This window comes from Natator depressus, chromosome 24 (genome assembly GCF_965152275.1).
Source record: "Natator depressus isolate rNatDep1 chromosome 24, rNatDep2.hap1, whole genome shotgun sequence".
Lineage (NCBI taxonomy): Eukaryota > Metazoa > Chordata > Testudines > Cheloniidae > Natator > Natator depressus.
This window is the reverse complement of record NC_134257.1, coordinates 13,125,996-13,150,346: the sequence shown is the minus strand read 5'-3', so window position 1 is coordinate 13,150,346 and position 24,351 is coordinate 13,125,996. Positions and strand designations below refer to the sequence as shown.

At 56.1% G+C, this 24,351-nt stretch overlaps 2 protein-coding genes across 5 annotated transcripts; both read left to right on the top strand.

The window, feature by feature from the left end:
• Nucleotides 1-10,264: 10,264 nt before the first annotated feature.
• Nucleotides 10,265-12,373, top strand: PSENEN (presenilin enhancer, gamma-secretase subunit). The gene is made up of 4 exons (XM_074938892.1): nucleotides 10,265-10,638; nucleotides 10,868-10,951; nucleotides 11,532-11,636; nucleotides 12,030-12,373. Exons 2-4 carry the CDS (start codon nucleotides 10,891-10,893, stop codon nucleotides 12,167-12,169), a joined length of 306 nt encoding a protein of 101 aa, XP_074794993.1. The 5' UTR covers nucleotides 10,265-10,638; nucleotides 10,868-10,890; the 3' UTR covers nucleotides 12,170-12,373.
• Nucleotides 11,532-23,727, top strand: HSPB6 (heat shock protein family B (small) member 6). Of its 4 annotated transcripts, none has more exons than XM_074938890.1 (3): nucleotides 11,532-11,636; nucleotides 23,125-23,247; nucleotides 23,324-23,724. In XM_074938890.1, the coding sequence occupies exons 2-3, from the start codon at nucleotides 23,125-23,127 to the stop codon at nucleotides 23,519-23,521; spliced, it is 321 nt and encodes a 106-aa protein (XP_074794991.1). In that variant the 5' UTR covers nucleotides 11,532-11,636; the 3' UTR covers nucleotides 23,522-23,724. The 4 variants fall into 4 exon arrangements, with proteins under 4 accessions (XP_074794991.1, XP_074794990.1, XP_074794989.1 ...); XM_074938889.1 differs by lacking the exon at nucleotides 11,532-11,636 and adding an exon at nucleotides 13,824-13,850 and having other exon boundaries at nucleotides 23,324-23,726; XM_074938888.1 differs by lacking the exon at nucleotides 11,532-11,636 and adding an exon at nucleotides 21,208-21,468 and having other exon boundaries at nucleotides 23,324-23,727.
• The last annotated feature ends 624 nt before the right edge of the window (nucleotides 23,728-24,351 follow it).

Genomic DNA, 24,351 nt, shown 5'->3' with positions numbered 1-24,351 from the left:
CCCATTGTCCTCCCACTGGCCAGAACCGGCTGTGACTCCTGATCTGGGCCTCCCGGTGACCAGTCTCTGGGTGTCCATCCTCCAGGCCGTTTGCTGGTCCTCTGTAACCAGAAACTCCCTCCCCCACCACCTTGTTAAACCAGTAACACCCAGGGAAACTGAGTCCCACCCCCTCTGCATGCAAACCATTGAAAACAACAAGAAACCCACCTGCTTTGTCACACTTGGCCAGCCCCCGCCAGGGGACCAGAGGCCATTCCCGGTGCTGCCCAGCAGTGCCAGCTGTGGCCGGTACATTTCCATGCCCCAGGCTGGCTGAGCGCCACCATTCCCTGTAGGGCTGCAGCTGTGAGACTGCCCTGTGGTTCCTGCTGCCAGCCCCTGGGTTTTTGTCTCTCTCAGGCTCTGGCAGCAGGGGCAGGGTCCATCTGGACCGTGACTGCAGACTGTCAATAACTCTCAGCACAGTGGGCAAGGACAGGACGGAAGTGAATCTTGTGCCAATGTCTCAGAAGGGTAAACGGGACCCTGGGTTAATTCTAGACCAGCCAGTCTGACACTGATCCCAGCAAAGTAATAGGATGGCCGACACAGGCCTGGGCTCTCCAGCGCTAAGAGGATGACGAAATGAATCTTGCCAAGCTTTCTGGATACCTTCTTTGCCAAGTTTGGCCGATAGAGACCAGAGTGCTGAGGTGTGGGAACTTTAACAGGCCTTCGCCTTGGTGCCACATGGCATTTTGATTGAGAAGCTAGAACGATGCACAATTAACGTGGTCTACAGTAAATGGATTAGAAACAGGCGGACAGGCGTCAAGGTAAAACTGTAACCAGAGAATCATCACCAAGTGGGTGTGTTTCCAGCAGGTCCTGTGGGGAGCGGTTCTGGGCCCTGCTATGTCACGTCTTTAGCAGTGACCTGGACAGTTTGCAGCTGACACAAATTTGGGGGAGTGGGAAATATTGAAGAGGGCAGCCAGACGCAGACTCACCGGCAGCGCCTCCTGCTGGTTGTCTTGGGGAATTAGCATTCCATCCTCTGGAGCGCCCTCTTCAGGCTGGTATCTCACCTTGCTGCTGGCTCCTGTGTCCCTCCCAGGACCCTGGTGCCCCTTTCACTGGGTGCTGCCCCCTGGCAGTACACCACAGTTCTGGGTCTCCCCCTACCAGGGGAACCCCCCACCCACTATCCCTACCTCGACTCAGTCATAGGCTCCTGCCAGTCACCAGCTAGCCCCTGCGCCCTGGGGCAGACTGCAGTATGAGCCACTCATCACAGGCAAGGGGGTTTGGACCTGCTGCCTCTGCCTACCCGTGGCTGCCCCTGCAACCCCCGTACCTAATAGGCCTTACCAGGCCCTCAGCCTGGGGCTTTCCTAGGCCGGAGCTCCCAGGCTCCATTGGCCTTTCCCCAGCCCTGCTCCAAACTAGGTGTCCGGCTTGGCACCTTGCAGCCAGGCCCTTCTCCCTCTACAGGCAGAGAGAGAGTCTCCCTGGGCTGCTGGCCCACGGCCTTTATAGAGCCAGCTGGGCCCTGATTGGGGCATGGCCCCAGCTGAGGCTGCTTCCCCAATCAGCCCTGCTGCCTTCTACAACAGCCCTCTCCCAGGGCTGTTCTAAACCCCTCTGGGCCCGAGCGGGTGTCCACCCTGCTACAGCAGGGCACTGACACAGAGCAAGCCGGGCGCAAGAGAACGATATGTGTTTTAACATGGCTAAAGGTCAATGTATCCATCTGGGAATGTGGGACATCGGCCGGAGTTACGGGATTGGGGAGCCGAGCCTCTGGAAGAGATGTGGGGTAGTGGTGGAGAATCAGCTGCACAGGAGCTCCAGTGCGATGCTGCAGCCCAAAGAGCTAGTGCGGAGCAGAGGTGGTTTGACCTCTGGATTTGGCTCTGGTGCGACCACAGCTGGGATCCTGGGTCCTGTTGTGGGGTCTAGCAACCAAGGAGGATGTGAGTAAATCAGAGCTGGGTCAGAGAAGAGCCATAAGAATGATTCAAAGCTTAGAAAATCTGCCCGAGAGGGACAGACCAAGGAGCTCACCCTCGCCTAACACAGAGATGGTTCGGGGTGGTCTGATCCCCATCTATCAGAACCTGGGGGACAGATCTTTAATAACAGGCTCTTCCAGCCAGCAGGGGACGGTCGAACACCATCTGGTGTTGTTGGAAATTGAAACTAGACAGATTCAGATGGGAAATAAGGTGCCACAAGCAGCACATGGGGGAAGCTGACGCACATTCGATTCTCACCCAAAGCACTAGGAGAAATTCCCACTTCCTCACAGCCCACAGCTTCCCCAAAGCGTGGCGCCCAGAACTGGACACAATACGCCAGCGGAGGCCTAATCAGCGAGGAGGAGAGCGTAAGAATTACTTCTCATGTCTAGCATCAGAGGGGTAGCTGTGTTAGTCTGGATCTGTAAAAGCGGCAAAGAGTCCTGGGGCACCTTACAGACTAACAGAAGTATTGGAGCATAAGCTTTCGTTGGAGAATACCCACTTCGTCGGATGCATGTAGTGGAAATTTCCAGAGGCAGGTATAAATATGCAAGCCAGAATCAGGCTAGGGATAATGAGGTTAGTTCAGTCAGGGAGGATGAGGCCCTCTTCTAGCAGATGAGGTGTGAACACCAAGGGAGGAGAAACTGCTTTTGTCGTTGGCGAGCCATCCACAGTCTGTGTTTAATCCTGAGCTGATGGTGTCCAATTTGCAAATGAACTGAAGCTCAGCAGTTTCTCTTTGAAGTCTGGTCCTGACGTTTGTTTGCTGCAGGATGGCTACCTTTACATCTGCTATTGTGTGTCCAGTGAAGTGTTCTCCTACAGGTTTTTGTATATTGCCATTCCTAATATCTGATTTGTGTCCATTTATCCTTTTACGTAGGGACTGTCCGGTTTGGCCGATGTACATAGCAGAGGGGCATTGCTGGCACATGATGGCGTATATTACATTGGTGGACGTGCAGGTGAATGAGTCGCTGATGGTGTGGCTGATCTGGTTAGGTCCTGTGATGGTATCGCTGGTGTAGATATGTGGGCAGAGTTGGCACTGAGGTTTGTTGCATGGATTGGGTCCTGAGTTAGAGTTACTATGGTGCGGTGTGTCGTTGCTGGTGAGAATATGCTTCAGGTTGGCGGGTTGTCCATGGGCGAGGACTGGCCTGCCTCCCAAGGCCTGTGAAAGTGAGCGATCGTTGTCCAGGATGGGTTGTAGATCACGTCTCTTGTCTTGCTTACAACACTCCTGCTAATACATCCCAGAATGGTGTTAGCTTTTTTTTTGCAACAGTGTAACACTGTTGACTCATATTTAGCTTGTGATCCACTATGACCCCCAGATCCCTTTCCCCAGTACTCCTTCCTAGTCTGGCCTTGCCCGGCTGGGATTTGTGTAATTGATTGCTCCTTCCTCAGTGTCATACTTTCCACTTCCCCTTCTTGAATTTCATCCTAGGTATTGCAGACCATTGCTCCACTTTGTCCAGGTCATGCTGAATTTGAATCCAAAGTGCTTGCAACTCCTCATAGCTTGGCATCATCTGCAGACTTTATATGTGGACTCTCTGTACCACTATCCAAATCATTTGTGAAGCTATTGAACAGAACCAGAACCAGGACCGATCCCTGCGGGACCCCACTGGCTATGCCTTTTCAGCTTGACTGGGAACCACTGAGAACTACTCCCTGAGGAGCTTTTCCAACCAGTTATTCACCCACCTCACAGTAGCTCCATTCTAGGTTGTATTTCGCTAGTTTGTCTATGAGAAGGTCATGTGAGACACTATTAAAAGCTTTACTAAAGTCAAGTTATACCACATCTACTCTCACTGGTGCAAAGTTACGCCTTATTGCCAGTCCGAATTTGTTTAGCTTCAACTTCCAGCCACTGGATCATATTCAACCTTCCTCTGCTAGACTGACAAGCCTGTTACTAAATAGCTGTTCCCCAACTTATAGACCGGGATCAAGTCACCCCTGAATCTTCTCTTTGTTCAGCTAAATAGATGGAGCTCCTGGAGTCTCTCACTCTAAGGGAGGTTTTTAACCCATTAATCGTTCTCTTGGCTCTTCTCTGACCCAACTCCAATTTATCAACATCCTTCTTGAGTTGTGGGCACCAGAGCTGGACACAGGATCCCAGCCGCAGTTGCACCAGGGCCAAATCCAGAAGTCAAATAACCTCTCTGCTCCTATTCAAAATTCCTCCATGTCTACATCCCAGGATCACATTTGCTTCTTTGCCCACGGCGTCACACTGGGAGCTCGTGTTCAGCTGATTATGCACCATGACCCCAAATCTTTTTCAGAGTCACTGCTTCCCAGGAGAGCATCCCCCTTCCTTTAAGTCCGGCCAACATCCCATATTACGAGATGGCTACATTGACCTTTAGCTGTATTAAAACACATATCGTTTGCTTGCGACCCATTTACCAAGAGATCCAGATTGCTCTGTATCAGTGCCCTGGCCTCTGCAGTATTTCCCACTCCCCCAAACTGTATCAGGGATGATTTTATGTTTCCTTCCAGGTCATTGATAAAGATAGAAAGTAGTGCAGGGCCCAGAACTGCTCCCTGCGGGACCCACTGGATACACACCCGCTCGGTGAGGATTCCCCAGTTACAGTTACATGAAAGAGCCTGTTTACGTGGATCTGATACCTGGAGCATTAGCACCATGAAACAAAAGTACAAGCTGATTAAACTCTTGGAAAGCTGAAACCACCTGTTTTAAAAACAAGTGAAAATACTGTCTTGACTGAACGTTAAGTAGAGAGACAAAGGAGGTGAGGTAAATATCTTTTATTGGACTAACTTCTGCTGATGAAGAAGACAAGCTTTTGAGCTGTGTGGAGCTCTTCTTCATGTCAATATCGCTTCTGCAGCTCCGTGTAGCTCGAAAGCAAGTTGGTCTAATAAAAGCTATTCCCTCAACCACCTTGTCTGTCTAATATCCTGGGACCAATATGGCTACAACTACCCTGCAATAAACACTTTCATGCACGCAAGTTGAGCGCACACTTTAATGCTGTACTATTTCAAGAAGCTTTGCTGGATGGGGCTGGTTGATTTTATTAGGTCCCCTATTATGACACGTTTCCTTATTTGCCATTCAGAGCTTGTTCCACTGAGTTTGAGCCAAGAACTCCACTTTCAGTCCAGGCATCTGCGACCCTTTAAATGTGCTGTGCTGGCCGAGGAGGGTTGGAAACTCCATTGAGACATGGAGGCCTGTGAATCACAGACTAAGCCGCTCTCTCTGTTCTGGAGTAGCCCATCTTAGTTCCATCAGTTTACAGCCCATGGCCAGTCTGGGTCAGACCGATGGTCCACCTAACCCCGTATCCTGTCTTCCGACAGTGGCCGGTACCAGATGCTTTGGAGGGAACAGAACAGGCCAATCATCGAGTGATCCATCCCATTGTCCAGTCCCAGCTTCTGCATCCTCAGCACTTAGAACCACCGTCCACTGCCCAAGCACTGAGGACCCATTTGCATCTCCTCGCAACAGAACCGAGGGTGTCTAGCTCATGGGAAGGGGCTTGAATGATTGGCAGGTCTCCAGTGGCAGCTGATTCTGGGCCCGTTCTCATGTGCGATTGGCTGAGATGTGTCCTTCCGCTTCATTCAGAGGTTTAGTGATAAAGGCTGTAGCAGAAGCTCCTATGGACTCAGAGCGCCATGCTTTGCAAACAGCTTTAGCTTTGCCATTGGCCAGCACAACAGTGTCGGCTGCCTCCAGGCATATACTGATTGTGCTGTGGGATGGTGGCTTTAGGTCATTCAGGACGCGCCCCCCTTTGGCAAGCAGCGACCAGGGCTGCACGGACCAGGTCTCTGCCCTCCAGAGAAGCATTGTTGATGTCGATAGCATCGGCCGCATAGCAAACAAACATCTGTCAAGGTTCCGTCCCCACTCTGAACTCTAGGGTACAGATGTGGGGACCTGCATGAAAAAACCCCTAATCTTATTTTTATCAGCTTAGGTTAAAACTTCCCCAAGGTACAAACTATTTTACCTTTTGCCCTTGGACTTTATTGCTGCCACCACCAAGCATCTAACAAATATATAACAGGGAAAGAGCCCGCTTGGAAACATCTTCCCCCCCCCAAAAATCCTCCCAAACCCTACACCCCCTTTCCTGGGGAAGGCTTGATAAAAATCCTCAGCAATTTGCATAGGTGAACACAGACCCAAACCCTTGGATCTTAAGAACAATGAAAAAGCAATCAGGTTCTTAGAAGAAGAATTTTAATTAAAGAAAAAGTAAAAGAATCGCCTCTGTAAAATCAGGATGGTAAATACCTTACAGGGTAATCAGATTCAAAACACAGAGAATCCCTCTAGGCAAAACCTTAAGTTACAAAAAGACACAAAAACAGGACTATACATTCCATTCAGCACAGCTTATTTTATCAGCCATTTAAACAAAACAGAATCTAACGCATATCTAACTAGATTGCCCTTTACAGGAGTTCTAACCTGCATTCCTGCTCTGGTCCTGGCAAAAACAACACATAGACCGAGAGAGCCTTTGTTTCTCCCCCCCCTCCAGCTTTGAAAGTATCTTGTCTCCTCATTGGTCATTTTGGTCAGGTGCCAGCGAGGTTATCCTAGCTTCTTAACCCTTTACAGGTGAAAGGGTTCTGCCTCTGGCCAGGAGGGATTTAAAGGTGGTTAGCCTTCCCTTTATATTTATGACAACTTCCATGCTGGGAAACAGGCTGGGAGGGGTGGCAGCACTGTGGCAGCAGCTTCCGAACTGTGCAGAGCTTCCTCTGCGAGGGCTGCACCCACCTTTGGGATTCCTTTGTCACGAGCACGTGGCCAGCCTGGCAAAGCTGAACACGTTGTTCTGACCTCATTGCCTGGCAGAGGGTGCGCCCAGAAGCAAAGGCTTTGGGTCCATTGCTTTCCACCACTCCCTCCACATGCCATGTCTTGAGCTACACATGGCACCTTGACTTTCCCTGACTCTGTTTCAGGTTCTCTTCACCAGCACCACCCTCCAGATGAGCTTCTCGCCGCCAGCGGAGGAACATGTGCAGGCTCCCAACCGCCAGCAGTTCCAGTGTCCCCACTGACATTGAAACCGTTGTGACAAAGTATCTCCTGGAATGTTCAATCCCACATGTCCCAGTGACAGAAATACGTCCTCACTGGGCTGGGGAACAGGGCTGGCCGTCTCGTCAGCTTGGCGAGAATCCCTCACACAAGCGATGGAAGGAACTGAACTGAAGCCCTGCTAGGAGCCTGGAATTTTCTCCTCGAGTGACGACCTACGACTGATGCAGGCATGTGGAACGGCAATGCCAGTTTCCTGCTGTAACTGTGCCAAGCCTCAGCTAGCTCCAAGCCTCGCCCGTCAGTGGCTGCCTGCCTGAGCGTACTTGGAAGCCGAAGCACGGCTGTGTCAGGGATTTTTGGTGCCCTCCCTCTTTTTCTTCACAAACGGGATGTAACAAGTCAGGTGGCTCTGCCCTTCAGCAGTTATGTGGTAATTCACACCAGCAAAACAAACACTTGTTCTGTGGTCAAAGGCGGCTGCCTTTGTTCTCTGTTCGTTGATCTCAAAGGCAATTGCAGAGTCTCTGCTTAGGGAGCATTTCTGGACAAAACCACGCAGCATCTCCAGGCCATCGGTGTCACAGAACCAGACTGTCTAGTAGGGCAGACACTGGTGTCTTTTACTGGGATCGCTGCACTCACCACACATGTTCCATCAGTTGCAGACGCGCTTGCTTTCTGTAACCAGTGGATTTTGCCTTTGTCAGCGGGTTGGGCACAGCGATTTCTGTGCCACGCAACTGGTACTGTCTGTTCTGAATGGAAGACGGACTCCGTTCTGTCAATGGTCTCGCTGCATTTGACATCATGCAGTTTCTTTCTACTGGCTGTTGCCTCCTTATTCTATGCAATCACACACGTCTTCTTTACTCAAGAAATAAAATAATGGTAAATAATGCAGTGACTGCAGGAAACTGGCATGGCTCTCTTGAGATTTACAACTGGTTCCATGGTTTACCTTCAACTGGACCCAATCCGAGTGGCATAAACCACCACCTCATCTAACTCCATCCCCATCACATCTATGTTAATTCTAGTCTAACTACAAAGCCTCGTGTACAATAAAACAAACACTAAGCATGTGAGAAAATGAGAAAATGATTTCACATATTACAGGAAAAAGAACGTTTTTCTGTGTCATGATTAACATAGTTCGAATGTTCCGAGAGGCAGATGACTAAACACTGTGAGAAGTTGCAATCAGGGTGCAATAGGTGTTAAGACCATGGTGCGTGTCATCTCATTTCTGGTCTGAATAGACTGAGCAGGAGTTATGCCAAACCCTTTGATTTTGCTGACAAGTTCCCGCACACAGGGCTGACAAATCAGCCATTGCTGGTGAATGTTGGTGACCATATGTATATGCGTGGGCCTAAACACCAAACATTTGTCTTGGTAACAGCCGGGTTTGAAACCAGGAGGGTCAAATGATGTTGGAAAAAGTTACCACCAAACTTTTAACTAAAACTACTTCTGGAGCCCTGGGACCCGTATTCCCACCCTACACAGTATTGTAATAATCAAACCCCTTAGAGAGGTCAATTCTGAGGTTTCTGTCTAGTCTATTCGTGGTTAAAATTGTTCAGGGTGAAGTTTGGCTCTCCTGCAAGGGTTGAGCCAAACTGATGAGCCAAAGAAGTTGACAGGTGCTTGGGGCTCTCTTGCAAACCAGCGGGGCTGCTATGTCCGCAGTGGGGTGACTCAAGGTGACATGCTTTGGCCATTGAACTTGAACAGCACTCGCATGGCATGAGTTTGAGCCTGGCCCTGTGCAGCGTCCAGAGAATGTGTCTTGGGTATAACCCTTGCATTCCGCAGGAGCGCCTTCAGGAAGCTTTGCCCTTTGACCCGAGTTTCTGGAGTAAAAGGCGATATTTCAACGACTCCAAAATCCACCTCGGACCCTGATTCTGCTTCACAAACACTGACTAAGAAAGCACCCAGGAGCCAGCAAAGAGAAGATGAAAGACTTGGGAAGCAGTCTGGTCACAGTTCCGGTCACCCTGTCTCAACAAAGCTGCAGAAGAATTGGAAACATTGCAGGGAAGGGCAATGAAAATGATGGGGGGGATGAAACAGCTTCCATAGGAGGCAAAATTAAAAAGACTGGGACTGTTTAGCTTAGAAAAGAGACAACTCAGGGGGGATATGATAGAGGTCTACAAAGCATAACTGGTGTGGAGAAAGTGACTAGGGAGGTGTTGTTCATCCCTTCACAGATCACAAGAACTAGGGGTCCCCGATGAAATTGACAGGCAGCAGATTTAAAACAAACAAAAGGAAGTAGTTCACACAAAATACAGTCAACTTTTGGAACTCACTGCCAGGGGATGTTGTATGTACGTGAAACAGCGATTAGGTGAAGAGGGTAAAGGCCTAAGTGCATTTAACGTGTTGTATATAAACAATTGATTTGTTGGCATAGTGGTTAGTGTGGTTGATGAGACCTTTGATGACCCTTTCAGGAGGGAGCGCAAAGGCAGCCTTCTTGGTGTGCTAAAGATCCTGTTACTGTGTTTTTGGGATGTCCCTGACTTGAAGACAGGGCACTGAAAGCACAAGCAGGGCAAACCAGGGAAGCGCTTGTCCAGTGATAAGATTAGTAGCTTTGTTGTTGCTAATAGGCAGAGAGACACGTTCCCTGCTCCGGTGTGTAATGGGGAATTTGGTCATGACTATTGCTATGTGACGAATCGGAGGAGGGGATGGGGATAAACACAGGGCATCGCTCTGGGTAGGGAAAGAAAGACTCCAGGCTTGACGTAATACAGCCTTTGGCTTGCGAAGGTGTTGCCGCCCCGTGGGTCGGGCCCCCCAACAAGGCCTGCCAACAGACCCTTCTTACAAGGGACGTCCCTTGTTTCTTCGTCGCTGTACAACAAGATCGGAGCAGTCCGGAATCCCCCGGGCGAACGTGTTAATTAATAACAATGCTGATATTGGGAGGGGGTAGGGGAAACAAGCCCCTGTTTTTAAATGCAATGTTGGCAGCCCCACCCCGATGGACAAGGCAGCTGGGACCTGGCCTGGGCCTGTGATTTGAAATTGGAATTAGCAGCGGATTTTGTTTCCTCCCAAACCGGGAATAGAACCCAGGAGTCCGGGCTCCTAGCCCCGCCCTGCTCTAACCACTAGACCCCCCTCAAAAAAAAAAAAGCCGGGAAAGGAACCCAGGAGTCTGGCTCCCAGCTGAGGTCCAGCTGACCTCTAACCCCTTGCCAGCCTTGACCCTCGCCCCGGGGCATGCTGGGAGTTGTAGTCCCCATCCCCAGTAGCGAAAACCGGCTCTGCCCGGGATCCCCGCCTGGCACCATCCTGAGCCTCGCGCTCGTGGGGACCGACGAGCCCAGAGGGACAGCGGGGAGCGTGCCCGGCCCAGTCCCGCCAGAGAATGAGACTACAGCTCCCAGAATGCACCGCGGCAGGATGGCAGCTCGCCCTATTGTATCGTGAAGGAGGACTACGGCCCCCAACATGCACCGCGGGCCGGAACCGATCACGGGACTACAACGCCCGGCATGCAGCAAGTCAGGCGCATGCGCTAGGCCGCGCTCAGGAGGTCGAGTAAGTGCTTCGGTGGGGGCAGACAGGCCCCCTGTCCGCAGTGGGGGGGTGCTCCCCGGGCTCCCCGTCCGCAGTGCGGGGGGCCTCTTGGGGGGGGGCTTCACACGGGGGTGCTCTAGGCTCCCGGTCCCCAGAAGGGGGGGCTGCACGGGAGGGGGGTGTTCTGGGCTCCTCAGTGGGGCGAGGGGTGTGTGGACCCCTAGGCTGACGCCATTGTTCCTCCCCCCAGCTGCCCGTGGGGCCGGGGCCGGCATGAACCTGGAGCGGGTCCCCAACGAGGAGAAGCTCAACCTGTGCCGGAAATACTACCTGGGTGAGTCGGTGGGCAGCGCTCACGACACCAGGCTGCAGGGGGAGATGGTGCGTGGGGGCCCCTGTAGTGGGGGGGGCAGATGGGGTGCTGGGTTGGGGAGTTGTGGGGGGAAGGAGGAGGAGGAGAGGGGGCACCAGGCAGGGAGGGTGGGGAGGAGAGAGGGCGTGGTGGGTGCCCAGGTACTGGGATGGGGGGTAGAGGAGGGGGCACTGGGCAGGCAGGGTGGGAGGAGAGGGGGCGTGGTGGTTGCGCAGGTACTGGGATGTGGGGGAGAGGAGGGCAGGCAGGGTGGGGAGGAAAGGTGATGTGGCAAGTGCCCGAGTGCTGGAGTGGGAATTGTAGGTTGGGGAGCAGGGTTGGGGGGCAGGGAGTAGAGGAGCAGCGGGTATAGATGGCAGCCACCCAGCGGGCCATGTTTTTCCGCCAGCCTTGGGGGTGCCTGCCATATGACCCCTATGCTGGTGCCTGGAGTGCTGTGAGCTCCTAGTGGCAGTGCTCTGACTGGCAGCCTGCCAGAGCAGGATGGGGTGGGGGTCAACTTCCTCTGGGGCCTGACCCCTCTCTGCTGCCCTCTCCCCAGGCGGCTTTGCCCTTCTGCCCTTTCTCTGGCTGGTCAACGTGCTGTGGTTCTGCCGCGAGGCCTTCCTGGCACCCGCCTACACCGAGCAGCCGCAGATCAAGAGTTGTGAGTGGGGCAGAGCCTGCTGGGGGGGGCTGGGGCTGGGCACAGAGCTGCAGTGGGCTGGGGTGGGTATGGCTCTGTGATGGGAGCAGTGCCAAGGGTATCGGGGGCAGGGAAAGGGTAGTGGGAGCTGAGCTTGGGGGCAGGCACCAGGGGCATGACAGGTGGTTCCTGGGAGGGCAGGAGGGGGTATTGGGTGTAGACCATGGGGGCAAGAGGAGGGCATTGGGGGTGCAGCTAGCAGGTATGGAAGACAGTGCCCAGTTGACTGGGAAAGGGTATTGGGAGCTGAGCTAGGGGACAGGGCCCTGGGGGGCTATTGGGGCAGGAGGGAGCGGCCATCAGGGCAGGACCTACATGTGGCGGGCACCGCACTCAGCCCTCCGTCTCTTTCAGATGTCCAGCGCTCAGCAATGGGGCTGCTGTTCTGGGTGATCGTGCTGACCACATGGGTCACCATCTTCCAGACACACCGGGCCCGGTGGGGCGAGCTGGGCGACTACCTGTCCTTCACCATCCCACTGGGCATCCCCTGATGGCACCCGGCGTGCCCAGAGGGCATCCAGGGGGCGCCCTCCAGCTGGGACCAGCAGGGGTCAAGTCCCTGCCCCTCCTGCTAGAGCTGCCATTCCTGGCTGGGGGTGCTGGTCCTCCGTGTACCCAGTTCTGCCCCGTGATCCCACCTGGGCTGTGCCCCCCACTCCAGGAGAATCAATAAAGCTGAGGCCCGTTTCACCCTGTCCCGCTGGCTCTGCAGCTGTGTGTGGAGTGAGTTCCTGGGGGAGAGGTGTGTAGGGGCCCAGAGAGGCAGCGGGGACAAGGAAGGACGCTTCAGTGATTCAAGCCACCTGAAGTGGGGGGGAGAACAGTATGTGAGGAAAGGGGGCACCCCCAACGCGATAATCTTGGCTCCTGCCTTTCCTGGGGGGACGTGCATATTCCCTGCGGGGGTGGAGAGCAGAGAGGTGTCATGTAACTATGCCTGGGCGAGAACCAGAGCTACTGCTGCACAGCTATGTGGTGGAATGGACCAGGGGTGGGGGCAGCGAGTGCTGGGACACAGTGACCCCTGGGGAAGTTTAGCTGTGGAACAACCATACATAACGCCACACGGGAACGACTCCCTTAGAGCTGAGATGCAGCCACATCTGCAGGGCAGCTGGGGAACAGCCACACAGAACACCACATGGCTTGCCCAGCCCTGAGATACAGCCACCTCTTGGGTGGGGCTGCTGGGGAACAACCACACAAAACACTGCACAGGGACGGCTCACCCAGTGCTGAGATGCAGCCACCTCTGGGGAGCAGCCGTACAGTGACATTCCAAAGGCAGCTGAGCGCACTCTGTACAATCATAACTGCAGGGGGCAGGAAAGAACCCTCAGCTTGCTCGTGATAATGGAGGATCCCTCTGCCATCAAGCCTCTTATGAAAGGCAGGGCTGTAAGCTAGGAGAGGAGGGGGCAGATGCTCCTGTCATCTCCACGCCTGGCTTCAATAGGAGGAAAATGATTATTTATGGCAGCTTGGAGCCCTGGGCATGGAGCAGGGGTCAGGGAGAGAGTGTGAGGGTAGGATGTGGCCAGGAATGGGCGGGCAGGGAGAAACAACTGAGATGTTGGCACATTAATGCCACGCTGAAGCCTGGGCCCCAGAAGGGAACTAGGAGAACTGGGGCAGGCCGTGACACTGGATATAGACTGGCAGGGGTTTGATTATCTGAGGTAAACATGGATTTCACTGTGGCTGGTGCCCAAGTGTCTCCATCCTTGAGAATTGCCTGCTACAGCTCGGCAGCACAATGAAAATGCAAGTGGCTCAAGTGGAGCTCAGGTGACATACGGGTGTGTTTTGGCTGGGGATGTTCCCTGGGGTGTTGGAACGGGGTTAAAGCTGGCGCTGTCATTAAACAGTGGTCTGATCCTCCCATTGTGTGACATCCCCCCCCCCCCAATTTCTCACAACTGTGACTATTTAAATCAATAGAAGTGGGTGGGGAGGCTTAAACCCCATAATTTTGTGCCACTGTGAAAATTTAAGTTGCTAAAAATCTTTAAAAATGCTTAAAACTAAACCCTAATATTATCTGCCAAAATGATCAAAAATCAGAATCGGATTCTTCCGGCTTGCTTAGGACCAGCAGAACCCCAGGGCCCAGCCCTCGTGACAGAGCAGGGGTTGAAGGGTACATGGTGTTCAGAAGTGATGGAAGTAAAGGTAAGCGTTGGGGGGTAGCATTGTACCTGCACTTGACAGGAGTTTATTTTTGTTTTATGATTTCGATGGATAAGATCAGTTTCTTTTAAGCTTTTTTTAATTCAGATTTCCGATTTACATTTTTCCAGTTGCATGAGCTTAGGGGTTTCACCATTCTCTATGTTCATCAATTTAAATTTCCAATTTGTCCCTGTTTTCACTATTCAGGGGTAGTCTGCCTGTAAACTGTGATTATCGTGGATGGAAATATTTTTTGTCAGTGTGTCTGCAGTGACACCCCCGTTTACCGATAATAATCTAATCCTGCCAAGCCTAGTTGTACAGCAGTAATGTGGAGATTGTAGAGGAATCAGAAGTGGCAGCGTGGATAAAACAGAAGCGATGTGAGTCAGAGATCACATTGGGAAGGATCACAAGAGAGAGAGTCTAGCGGGGTAGTGTGAGGGGTCTGCTATAGACACACACACCTTCCCCCTGCGGTCAGATATTTATGTGGATTGAGATCCCTAATATTAGAGAGAAATACATCTGTGGCTGGTGTCATTATGGGAGGCTCCAGCACCTCCCCCCCCGCCACGGCTTGGCAAATAAAGTGCAAAGTACTTCACTTAGGAAGGAGAAATCACACCTCCAAACCGGGCAGTAACTGGTGAGCGGGACATACTGTGGAACAGGCTGCTGGGGGGAGCATATCACTAATGTAAGGGGGCAGCAGGGGGATGCAGCTGCAAAGCAGGCCAAGCTCGTTCTGGGCTGTGTTAATGGGTATGTCGGATGTGAGACACAGGAGGTCACTGGCCCACACTGCTTGGCCCTGGTGAGGCCTTGGCAGGAGTTCTAGGTCCAGGTCTGGGTGTGGCACTTTGGGAAAGATGGGGACACGTTGCAGTGAGTCCAGACAGCAGCAGCAAAACTGATCCAAGGGTTAGAAAACCTGACCTGGGAGGAAAGGTTAAAAACCTGGGCATGTTTAGTCTTGAGACAAGACAACTGAGCGGGGACCTGAGAACAGTTCAGTCGCATGCAGGGCTGCCACAGAGAGGCTGGGGATAGTTGTTCTCTGTGGCCGGAGGCAGGAGAAGCAGCACTGGGCTTAACCTGCAGCCAGGGAGAGGGAGGGTAGATATTAGTAACCACTTGCTAGCTCCCAGGGGAGTTCAGCTCTGGATTCTGTGTCCAAGGGAGGTTGTGGGATCCCTGCCACTGGAGGTTTCTAAGCCCAGGCTGGACAAACCCCTATCAGGGCTGCTCTAGGGTTACTTGGTCCCACCTCAGCGCAGGGGGCTGCACTAGCTGCCCTCCAAGGTCCCTCCCAGCCCTGCATCTCTCTGATTCCCAGTCAGGCCGGTGACGGAATCCCTCTAACCGTAGGGCCCAGGATTTCCTGGCAGTGGCAGCCAGCAGATTTCCTCAGCAAAACCCCCCTGGCTGGATCCACAGCACCCAAGTCCTGCAGGCAGGGGCCCCCAAGATCCTCACATTCCCTCTTGAGTCTTGATGCTGCAGAGCTGCCAGGAAAGGAGTTCTGGGATTCACAAACTAGGTGTAACCTGGCTGGCTGGGCTGGGCCTGAGCCCACAAAGAGGGGCTGGGGGTTTGACCGCTTGGCCTGATTTGGAGCAGGGATTGGCCTCTGTCTTTCCCCTCCATGGGGAACTCCTAATATTCTGGCCCATGTCCCTGCTGCTCCATGTTGGTCATAGAGCCATTGGGCTGGAGGGAGAAGGACTCTGTGTCTGGGCTTGCAAGGAGCTGGGTTTTATCAGTACATGTCACTTGTGCGGGATGCACACGAGCCCACCCGGTGAGATCTCCCTTGCCCATCGGCACACGGAGAGGCAGCACCAGCAGACCGCAGCCTGGGACCAGTGCCGCGGCTGAAGGCTCCTTACGTGTCTCTTTAGACGGGATGAGACCATTTTGTGTTTTAACGCTTTAACCAGCTTTAGCCTTTCCAATCTCAACAGTGCCTGTTGTTGACTATTGGCTGACCCCGCATGCTGTTGTCTGATCTCCCCCCCAACCCCCCGCAATTTCCTGCCATGCTCAAAGTGCCCCTGGATACACCTTGCAAAGATGACACTGAGCGCTGTAATTGTGCACAGCTGGGACCGTGCCCACTGCTGCAAATGCTGAAAAACGCAACATTGCTCTTGTCTCTGATGGATTTGGCCAGGGCTGGCTCTGCCCCAGGGAAGCACCTGCTCTGGGTTAGGGAGCGCAGCACTGCCCCCCACCCCGCTCGCCGGAGCTAGTAGCTCTAGGGGGCAAGGGTCTCGCACCAGCCGCTGGGTGAAAGAAGCCGAGTTGCCCTAGGGAAGGGCTTCAGGTTGGCAACCAGGGGTGTTGCCCTGACTCTGAGCAGGGCGGGGTGTTGTGCCCCATGGCTCTGGCTGGAGTCTCATTTATTTAATCTCTTCATTAACGAGCTTGACCCAGCATAGGCGGGTGAAACCTGCTGATGGTGGGAGGGGGAAATTGGGCAACTGGGAGCGGGATCAGCCCTGGGTGACCTTGCCCACGGGAGGGGCAGACAGGGGATGTGACATTGTGAAAAAGCAAGGGCATGGCATAGGGCCCCTGGCAGGATTGACAGGGGCTTGTCAGTCAGAGGGAACAGGCACACAAAGCCCACAGCCAGCCCCTGGTGCTGTGCTAACAGCCAGCAAGCTGCCAGCGCCCATCAGGCTTGTCATTTCCAGCAGCGGTAGAGCTGGGTTAGTGCTGCTGGCCAAGGGGCAGCTCAGAGCCCAGCTCTGCTCTGTTCCCCCCCTGTTCTGGCCCTGGGGGTTCACACTGGACCCAGGTACAGCGAGGGGCTGAGCCCAGGCGCAGAGAGTCCATCTCATGTGGCTTGTTCGGCTGGGCACACAGAGACCTCTCATAGAATCATAGAATATCAGGGTTGGAAGGGACCTCAGGAGGTCATCTACTCCAACCCCCTGCTCAAAGCAGGACCAATCCCCAACTAAATCATCCCAGCCAGAGCTTTGTCAAGCCTGATCTTAAAAACTTCTAAGGAAGGAGATTCCACCACCTCCCTAGGTAACCCATTCCAGTGCTTCACCACCCTCCTAGTGAAAAAGTTTTTCGTAAAAACTCTCCCCCCACAATGCACACGTGTCCTTGGCAACAATCCGCTCACACGCTCCCTGATGGCACCTTCTCCCCGTGCACACGCTACACACAACAATACGCACACGTGTCCATGCCATTAACCCACCCACCCGTTCCCCAGTGGCACCTTCTCCCCACACACACGACAGTACGCACACATGTCCATGCCAACACACACCCACACACGCTTCCCGATGGTATCTCCCCCACCCTCCGCACACAATATACCCCCCCCAATACGCACACACATCTCCACGCAAACATACCAACCCCTGGCGGTGCACACACACAGGCCCACACACCCTCTGGCTGATGCATGCACACGTGTCCCTGCACACGCATGGATCCGGTGGCAGTTGTCAATTTCCACTCCTCTATTTTGGGTGCTAATTATATCGCTGCCCAGCTGGGAGCCCAGCCTTGGCTCAGCCTCAGCCCCCTGCTTGGAACCAGCCAGCCGCGGGGAGGGCTTGGGATAGTCCCCCTTCACCGCCCCCAGCCCAGGAAAGACCCCCCCACTCCAGGGAGTGGGCGTGAGCTTGGCCACTCCCCGCTGTGCCCTGTCTGCTGCTGGCCACCCCAATCTGCAGCGAGCACATTCCGCAGCCACTGCCAGGCAGCAGCCAGGCTGACATGGCCTGCAGCCAGCACTGAGTCACGGGCCCCAGTTTACCTGCTGACGTCCCCAAAGCCCCTTCCAGGAGCCTCGCCCAGCTCCCAGTCACAGGGCTGAACAGGCCCAGGCTAAGGCCCCCCCCAGCCCTGGAGAGCTCAAGTACAGCTTGGCAACAGGACCCCTGCAGGGTCACTCAGCATTGGTAGAACCCAGGCACCCTGGCTCCCAACCCCCTGCTCTAACCACTAGCACCTGCCCCAGGGATAGAACCCAGGAATCCTGGCTCACAGCCCCCCCCAAATCTAACCATTAGACCCCACTCCCTTCCCAGAGCTGGGGTTAGCACCCAGAGGCATCTAGTCTAGAGGACGAGCCCTGGCCCTAAGGGGACGCAGCGGGTGGGGTGTTTCTGGGGCAAGAGGCACCAGGACCCAGCCTGCTCCCCAGGCCCAGCTGCTCAGACAGGTCCTGGGCATCAGGCCAGCACTAATTACAGGGCCCCACTGGCTCCTGCGTTCAGAACAGGTGAGACAATCAGCCCAGCCCTGGCACATCAAAGTGGGAACAGGGTGGAACATCCTGCTCCTCACTGAAAGCGGTCTCACTGCTCCCTGGGCCAGAGTTCTCTGCCCTACGCAGCCCACACGGCTGAGTCCCGGCTGCTCTGCCTACAGCGGGCAGCGTGTCAGCACCAGGTGAGCCATCCCCATGCGGTGTTATGTGCGGCTGTTCCCCAACTGCTCCAGCCCAGGGGTGGCTACATCTCCACACCCATCGAGCTGTCCCTGAGCAGTGTTGCTATGCAGCTGTTCCCCAGCTGCCCTGGCCCAGAGGTGGCTATTTATGTGCAGCTGTCCCCCTCCCCCCCCAGATGTCGGTGTCTGAGCACCAGGCCCCTGCTCTGAGGGGGTTAAACCCATGAGACAGACATTGCAACACTGATTTTTTAAGTGAAACTTCCCAGCCCCTAGGTCAATTTTTATGGTCCAGGTTTGAGCTGAGTTAGTTCAGCTGTTTTGCATTAGGGAGATAAACACCCTTTCCTTGCCAGAATGTAATGCTAGAAAGGCGGAGCCAGGACGCCTGGGTTCTCCCCCTGGCTAGGGGAGGGAAGTCTGGGGGGTTAGAACAATGAGGGCTGGGAACCAGGACACCTGGGTTCTCTCCCTGACTCTGGGAGGGGAATGGGGTCTGGTGGGTTAGAGCAGCAGGAGCTGGGAGTCCAGTCAGGATGCCTAGGTTCTCTCCCCAGCTCTCGTCTCCTGTGCCCAGCCTGCACTGTCTCCCTGCTCACAGGATCAGCCTGTCACTGAAGGGCCTTTGTGTGTCAGCCGCTGACGCCCCCTGTGCCCATGACCAGGGGGCAAGTCAGCAGGATGGAGCTTTTTGGTGGTTATTGCGCTGCTATGGGGGGCTGGCTGCAGGGGGCCGGGGGGAGGGAAATCCACCCAGGCCTGGGGGGCTCCAGAGGCTGGGCGGGGGGATCGCTGCAGCTGGTGTTTTCAATTCTGCTGTGACTCCTTGCCTGCGGCTTGGCTGTGCGTGTATCTGGCTGTCTGGGTTTGCAGCTGTTTCAGGGCTCAGGCTGTGGCTGTTGTGTGTCTCACTGTGTTTGCAGCTGTGTGTGTCTGGATGTGTCTGCATCTGTTGTGGGGCGTGGGCTGTGGCTGTTCTGTCTTATGTTTGTGGCTGTGTGTATTTGTGGCTTTGTGTTTCTGGGTGTGGGTGTCTGGCTGTGTCTGTGGGCTGTGGCAGTTCTGTCTCGTGTTTGCAGCTGTGCATGTCTGGCTGTGGGTATGGTTGTGTGTCTGGCTGTGTTTGCGGTTATGCATGTGTTTGCGGTTGTTGTGGGGCTCAGGCTGCGGCTGGGTTGGTGTTTGGGGTGTCTCTAGCCGTGTCTGGGCTGCGAGCCAGGTGGCATGCATGTCTGGCTGTGGCTCTGTAGCTGGGTTCATTTCTTCGGCAGGCGCCATGCTGGGGGCATCGGGCAGTGTGCGGGATTTGTTGTGGTGTGCCCCTGCATGGGGTTTTGTGGCTGCCTTTGCTGGACTGTTCCTTCCAGGGGGTGGGGGTTTGTGCTTCGGAGAATGTTCTGTGTGTCACCAGGTGAGTGTTCGTGTCTCTGAAGTCCAATACAGTCAAACCACAGTATTCAGGCCGGGCTCAGACCCACAACACTCGTTACACAGAGACCACCAGCTGGGCAGGGACCAGAGCTTGCACTCCTTAGAGGGGAAAGGCCGCATTCCCTGCCCCCCTTAGCCAGCCAGTCCCCTGCCCTGGGCTGGATTGAACTGGTGCCCCTAGAGGGGAAAGGCCCCAATCCCCACCCCCCCTGAGCCAGCCAGGCCCCCCCACCCCCCTCCCTATGTGTAGCAGGCGTGCACTTTAGCCACAGTCCCTTGGCGGATGCTTGACACATGGGCTAATCCCTGATATAGTAACATGAGCACATTTGTCCTCAGGCTTTGGGCACCAAATCCCTGGGACAGAGAGACTTAAAGAGACCCCCTGCTTTAACCCCCAGCCCCCACTGCCCTCTCAGAGCTGGGGAGAGGACCCAGGAGTCCTGGCTCCCAGCCCCCTGCACCTCCCCCGCTCCAAGCACTACACACAATGTTTTTGCTTATCCAACCCAGCTAGGGACACTGCTGCTCTGAGCTTCCCCACAGCAGTGCCCAGCTGAGTACCCTGCCACTGTGAGCTTCCCTGCAACAGTGTCCGGCCTGACAGGACCTCAGCGCTGCAAGCTTCCCCGTGGCAGTGCCCAGGCTCTGCGAGCTTCCCCATGGCAGCATCCAGCCAGGCAGGACCCCGCGGGGCAGGGCAATCTTCTGGGCAATGCTCCTTTGTTCTGTGCCCAGCTGGCCCAGCCTGGCTCCATGTCTGGGGCGCAGCTCCCTGAATGGGATCGGAGAGGATGGGAAACCAGTGCGCCCATGTGCCTGGGGTTGGGGCAGGGCGCAGGTGCCAGATACGCACCCCATCCCACTGTCTGTCTGTCCGTCCCCATTCCCCTGCTCCTCCCCAGCACACACCTCATGCAGCACCCTCAGCACCCTCCCCGGGCAGTGGCCCACAAACGTGTGGGGTGAGTGCTTGCAGGGCTGGGAGGAGGGGGAGGGGAGCCGAGTCCTGGTGGGGTGGGGGTCGGGGGGCACAGTCTGTGTTGTGTCTGGCAGCCGGCCTCTCAGAGGGGCTGACATGGGGGTGGGGGTGCACAGAGTAGGGCTCAGCTCCTCCAGCAGGGACAGAGGGACACACACACACACACACGTGCAGTTTGTGTGTGTGTGTGGTGTCTATCCATCCCCCAGCTGGAGGGGCTGAGCTGTCTGTCTGTCTGCGCTCACAGCTCCCCCCCACCCTCCCCCCCGTGGAACTCCTCCTCCCCCCGGGATCCAGGCCTGCGACCTGCCCCAGACTCGGTCTGTCTCTGGTGACAGTCGGCTGGGGACGGGGGGGTTGCCCACCCTGTCCATCTGTCCACATCAGTGCAGGTTGGTCCGTCCGTCTGTGCTGGTCTCGCCTGGCCCCGCAGGCCTGGCAGGCAGCCCGGCCCTCCCCTTGGCCCGGTGCCCGGCCATCCCTCCTCGCCCAGGCTTCTAGCGCCTTCCACGCCCGTGGGATATAAGGCCCCGACGGAGGGCGGGCGCAGACGGACGCCCCGACCCAGCTGCCATGGACGTCGCCATCCAGCATCCTTGGCTGCGCCGGCCTCTGGGCCCTGGCTTTGGCCCCTTCCTCGCCAACCGCCTCTTTGACCAGCGCTTCGGTGAGGGGCTGCTGGAGAGCGACCTGGCAGCCTTCTGCCCCGCCGCCGGCCACGGCCCCCTCTACGCCCGCCCCCCTGGCGTGGCCCTGCCCGACACCGGCCTCTCTGAGGTGGGTCAGGGGTGGGTGCCCCTCGTTGCCCCCAATCCCTGCTTCCCCTCCCTGCTCCCAGTCCCCGCACCCCCTCACTGCCCCAAATCACTGCTCCCCCAATCCCTGCACCCCCACTGCCCCAATCCATGCACCCCAATCCCTGCTTTCCCTCACTGCACCCTAAAAACCTGCACCCTCTGCTGCCACAATCCCTGCATCCCTCGCTGCACCCCAAATCCCTGCACTCCCCCATCCCTGCCCCAAATCCCTGCCCCCCTCACTGCCCACTGAATCCCTTCCTCCACTCCTTGCCCCACCCTCACTGCACCCGAAAACTCCTGCCCCTTCACTGCCCCCCAAATCCCAGCATCACCCTCATTGTGCCCAATCCCTGTATCCCCAATCTCTGCACCCCCTGACTGCCCCAAAAATCTCTGCATCACCCTCACTGCTCCCCACATCCCTGCTACCCCCCCTTGCTTCACCCCCTGGATCTGCGCATGGTCTCCACCCTTCCTGTACAGTCGCACCCAGGCCCCACCCACTGCTGGCCCCCCAGAGCCACCTGGGCCCCCACCCACCCATCCATTAATGTCCACCACTCTCTCTGCTCCCCTAACTCCATAATCCACACCCCTTCTGTACCTCCCTGCATCCCCATTCCCTGCTGCCCCCTCTCTGTGCACCCTTAAATCCAGGTGTTCCCTGTGCTCACTGTACCCCCAGATCCATGCATGGCCCACATCCTCTCTGCACCCCTGAATTCTGCTCTGCCAGGCCCATACCCCAAATACCAGAGAATCTCACCCCAGTGCCACGAGCTTCCCCAGGGCTGTGCTGGGAGTGGGGGGCTGCGGGGACTGCTGCTGTACACAGCCATATTGGGGTGTGAGTGCCTCCCACCCCTTGGGGCACCGGTGAGCAGGAGAGGGGTGACGGGGGGTGGCACGGAAGCAGAGGCTGCCCTATTATGGTAACATTCCTGTGCTGTGTGGCGCCTGCTGCCAGCTGGTTGGGCTGCTGGCCATGGGGTGGGGGGAGCAGTTAGCTCCCCCCAACTTTGGACCCCGTTATTCCACCCTCCCCCAGGCTCTGCGTCCCTCACCGCACCAGCATCTGCAGGGCCTGGCAGGGGCAGCGCTCAGAGGGGTGGGACTCCAACACTGCGAGTCCCCCTCCCCCTGCAGTGCCTAGCCCTGTGAGCTTCCCCCCCACGGTGCCCAGCCCTGTGAGCTTCCCCCCCTGGCAGTGCCCAGACCTGGCCCCCGGCACTGTAAGTTTCCCCCAGCTCCCCAAGTCTGTGAGCTTCTCCCTGACAGTGCCCAGGACTGGTGCTGCAAGCTTCCCCCTGACAGTGCCCAGCCCCCACAAGCTCTCCCCTACCCCGCAGTGTCCAGCCCTGGAACCTGGTGCTGTGAGCTTCCCTCTGGCAGTGTGCAGTCCCAACCTGCAGTGATGTGAGTTTCCCCATCAGTGCCCAGCCCTGGAGCTGTGAACTTCCCTCCAGTGGTGCCCAGCCCCAGGTGCTGCGAGCTTCCCTCTGGCAGTGCCCAGCCCCGAAAGCTTCTCCCTGGCAGTGCCTGGCCCCCAGCCCTGCAACCTTCCCTCTGACAGTGCCCAGCCCCAGTGAGCTTCCCCCCAGCAGTGCCCTCACCTGCTGGTCTGCCCCCACAGATGACACTGGACAAGGACCGGTTCTCAGTGCTGCTGGATGTGAAGCATTTCTCGCCCGAGGAGCTGAGCGTGAAGGTGGTGGGTGACTACGTGGAGGTGCACGCCAAGCATGAGGAGCGTCCGGTACGGCCCCCCCAGCCCAGGGTGCCCCCCTGAGACCTCCTCCCCCCCACACTGACACCTTCTCTCTTGCCCCCAGGACGAGCACGGCTACATCTCCCGTGAGTTCCACCGGCGCTATGGGCTGCCCCGGGGTGTGGACCCCGCCACCGTCACCTCAGCCCTCTCGCCCGACGGCATCCTCTCCATCACGGCGCCCACCAAACCAGAGGGCAAGGCCCAGGAGCGCACCGTCCCCATCACCTGCCAGCAGAGCCCTGCCATCACTGGGAAATAGGGGGGGCAAGGATCCACCTCTACACCCCCTCCACCAGAGCCAGGGGGTCCCCCTCTCACCACTAGGGACACCCCCTGCCCTGGTGGGCATCACCCTCCCCCAGCGCCTTGGGACAGCAGAATTTCAGGGGGTCCCCCTTTCCAGGCCAGGGGGAGCAGAGAGCTGGGATTTGCTCCTGCCCCTTCTCCCCCCACCCTCCCCCCCGACCAGCTGCTTCGCAGGATTTTTTCTTATCTACAGCTGGTGCTGTATGAAGCCGGGAGCTCGGCCAATAAACTCCACCCGCCTGCTGGACCGGTGCCTCCCTGTGGTTGTTTTTGGGGGCCACTTCTGGGGGGGGATTTCATCCAGGGGTGCTGCCTGGGAGGAGGGTGGGGGTAAGTTACAGTGCATGGTGGGAGTTGTGTACAGTGGCTGGTCTGTGCTTGTCAGGGAAGGGGAGGACAGGCATGGTGGTCAGGATAAACAGGGTTGTTTAGTGGTAGGGGCAGGTGGTATGAAGCAGAGAGGATGTGTTGGGGTGCACCTGTTTGAGGTTATAGGGCAGAATGCCCCTGGTGCCCAGGGCTGGGCGTGGCGGGCAGGAGCCCCTGGTGCCCAGGGCTGGGCGTGGCGGGCGGCTGTTTGGAGTTGTGTGTCAGAGCATAACAGGTGTCTGGCGCTGTGTTAGGAAGCACCTGTTGCATAGGGCTGAGAGAGACAGCCAGGGGGGCCCTGGGCCAGCTGTTGGGACCTATGGCTGCGTATGTGGGGTGAGGGGAGCTGCAGGAGGGACACATGCACCCATACTCCAGGGGCATGGGTTACAGTAACATCCCACCCTGCTCTCT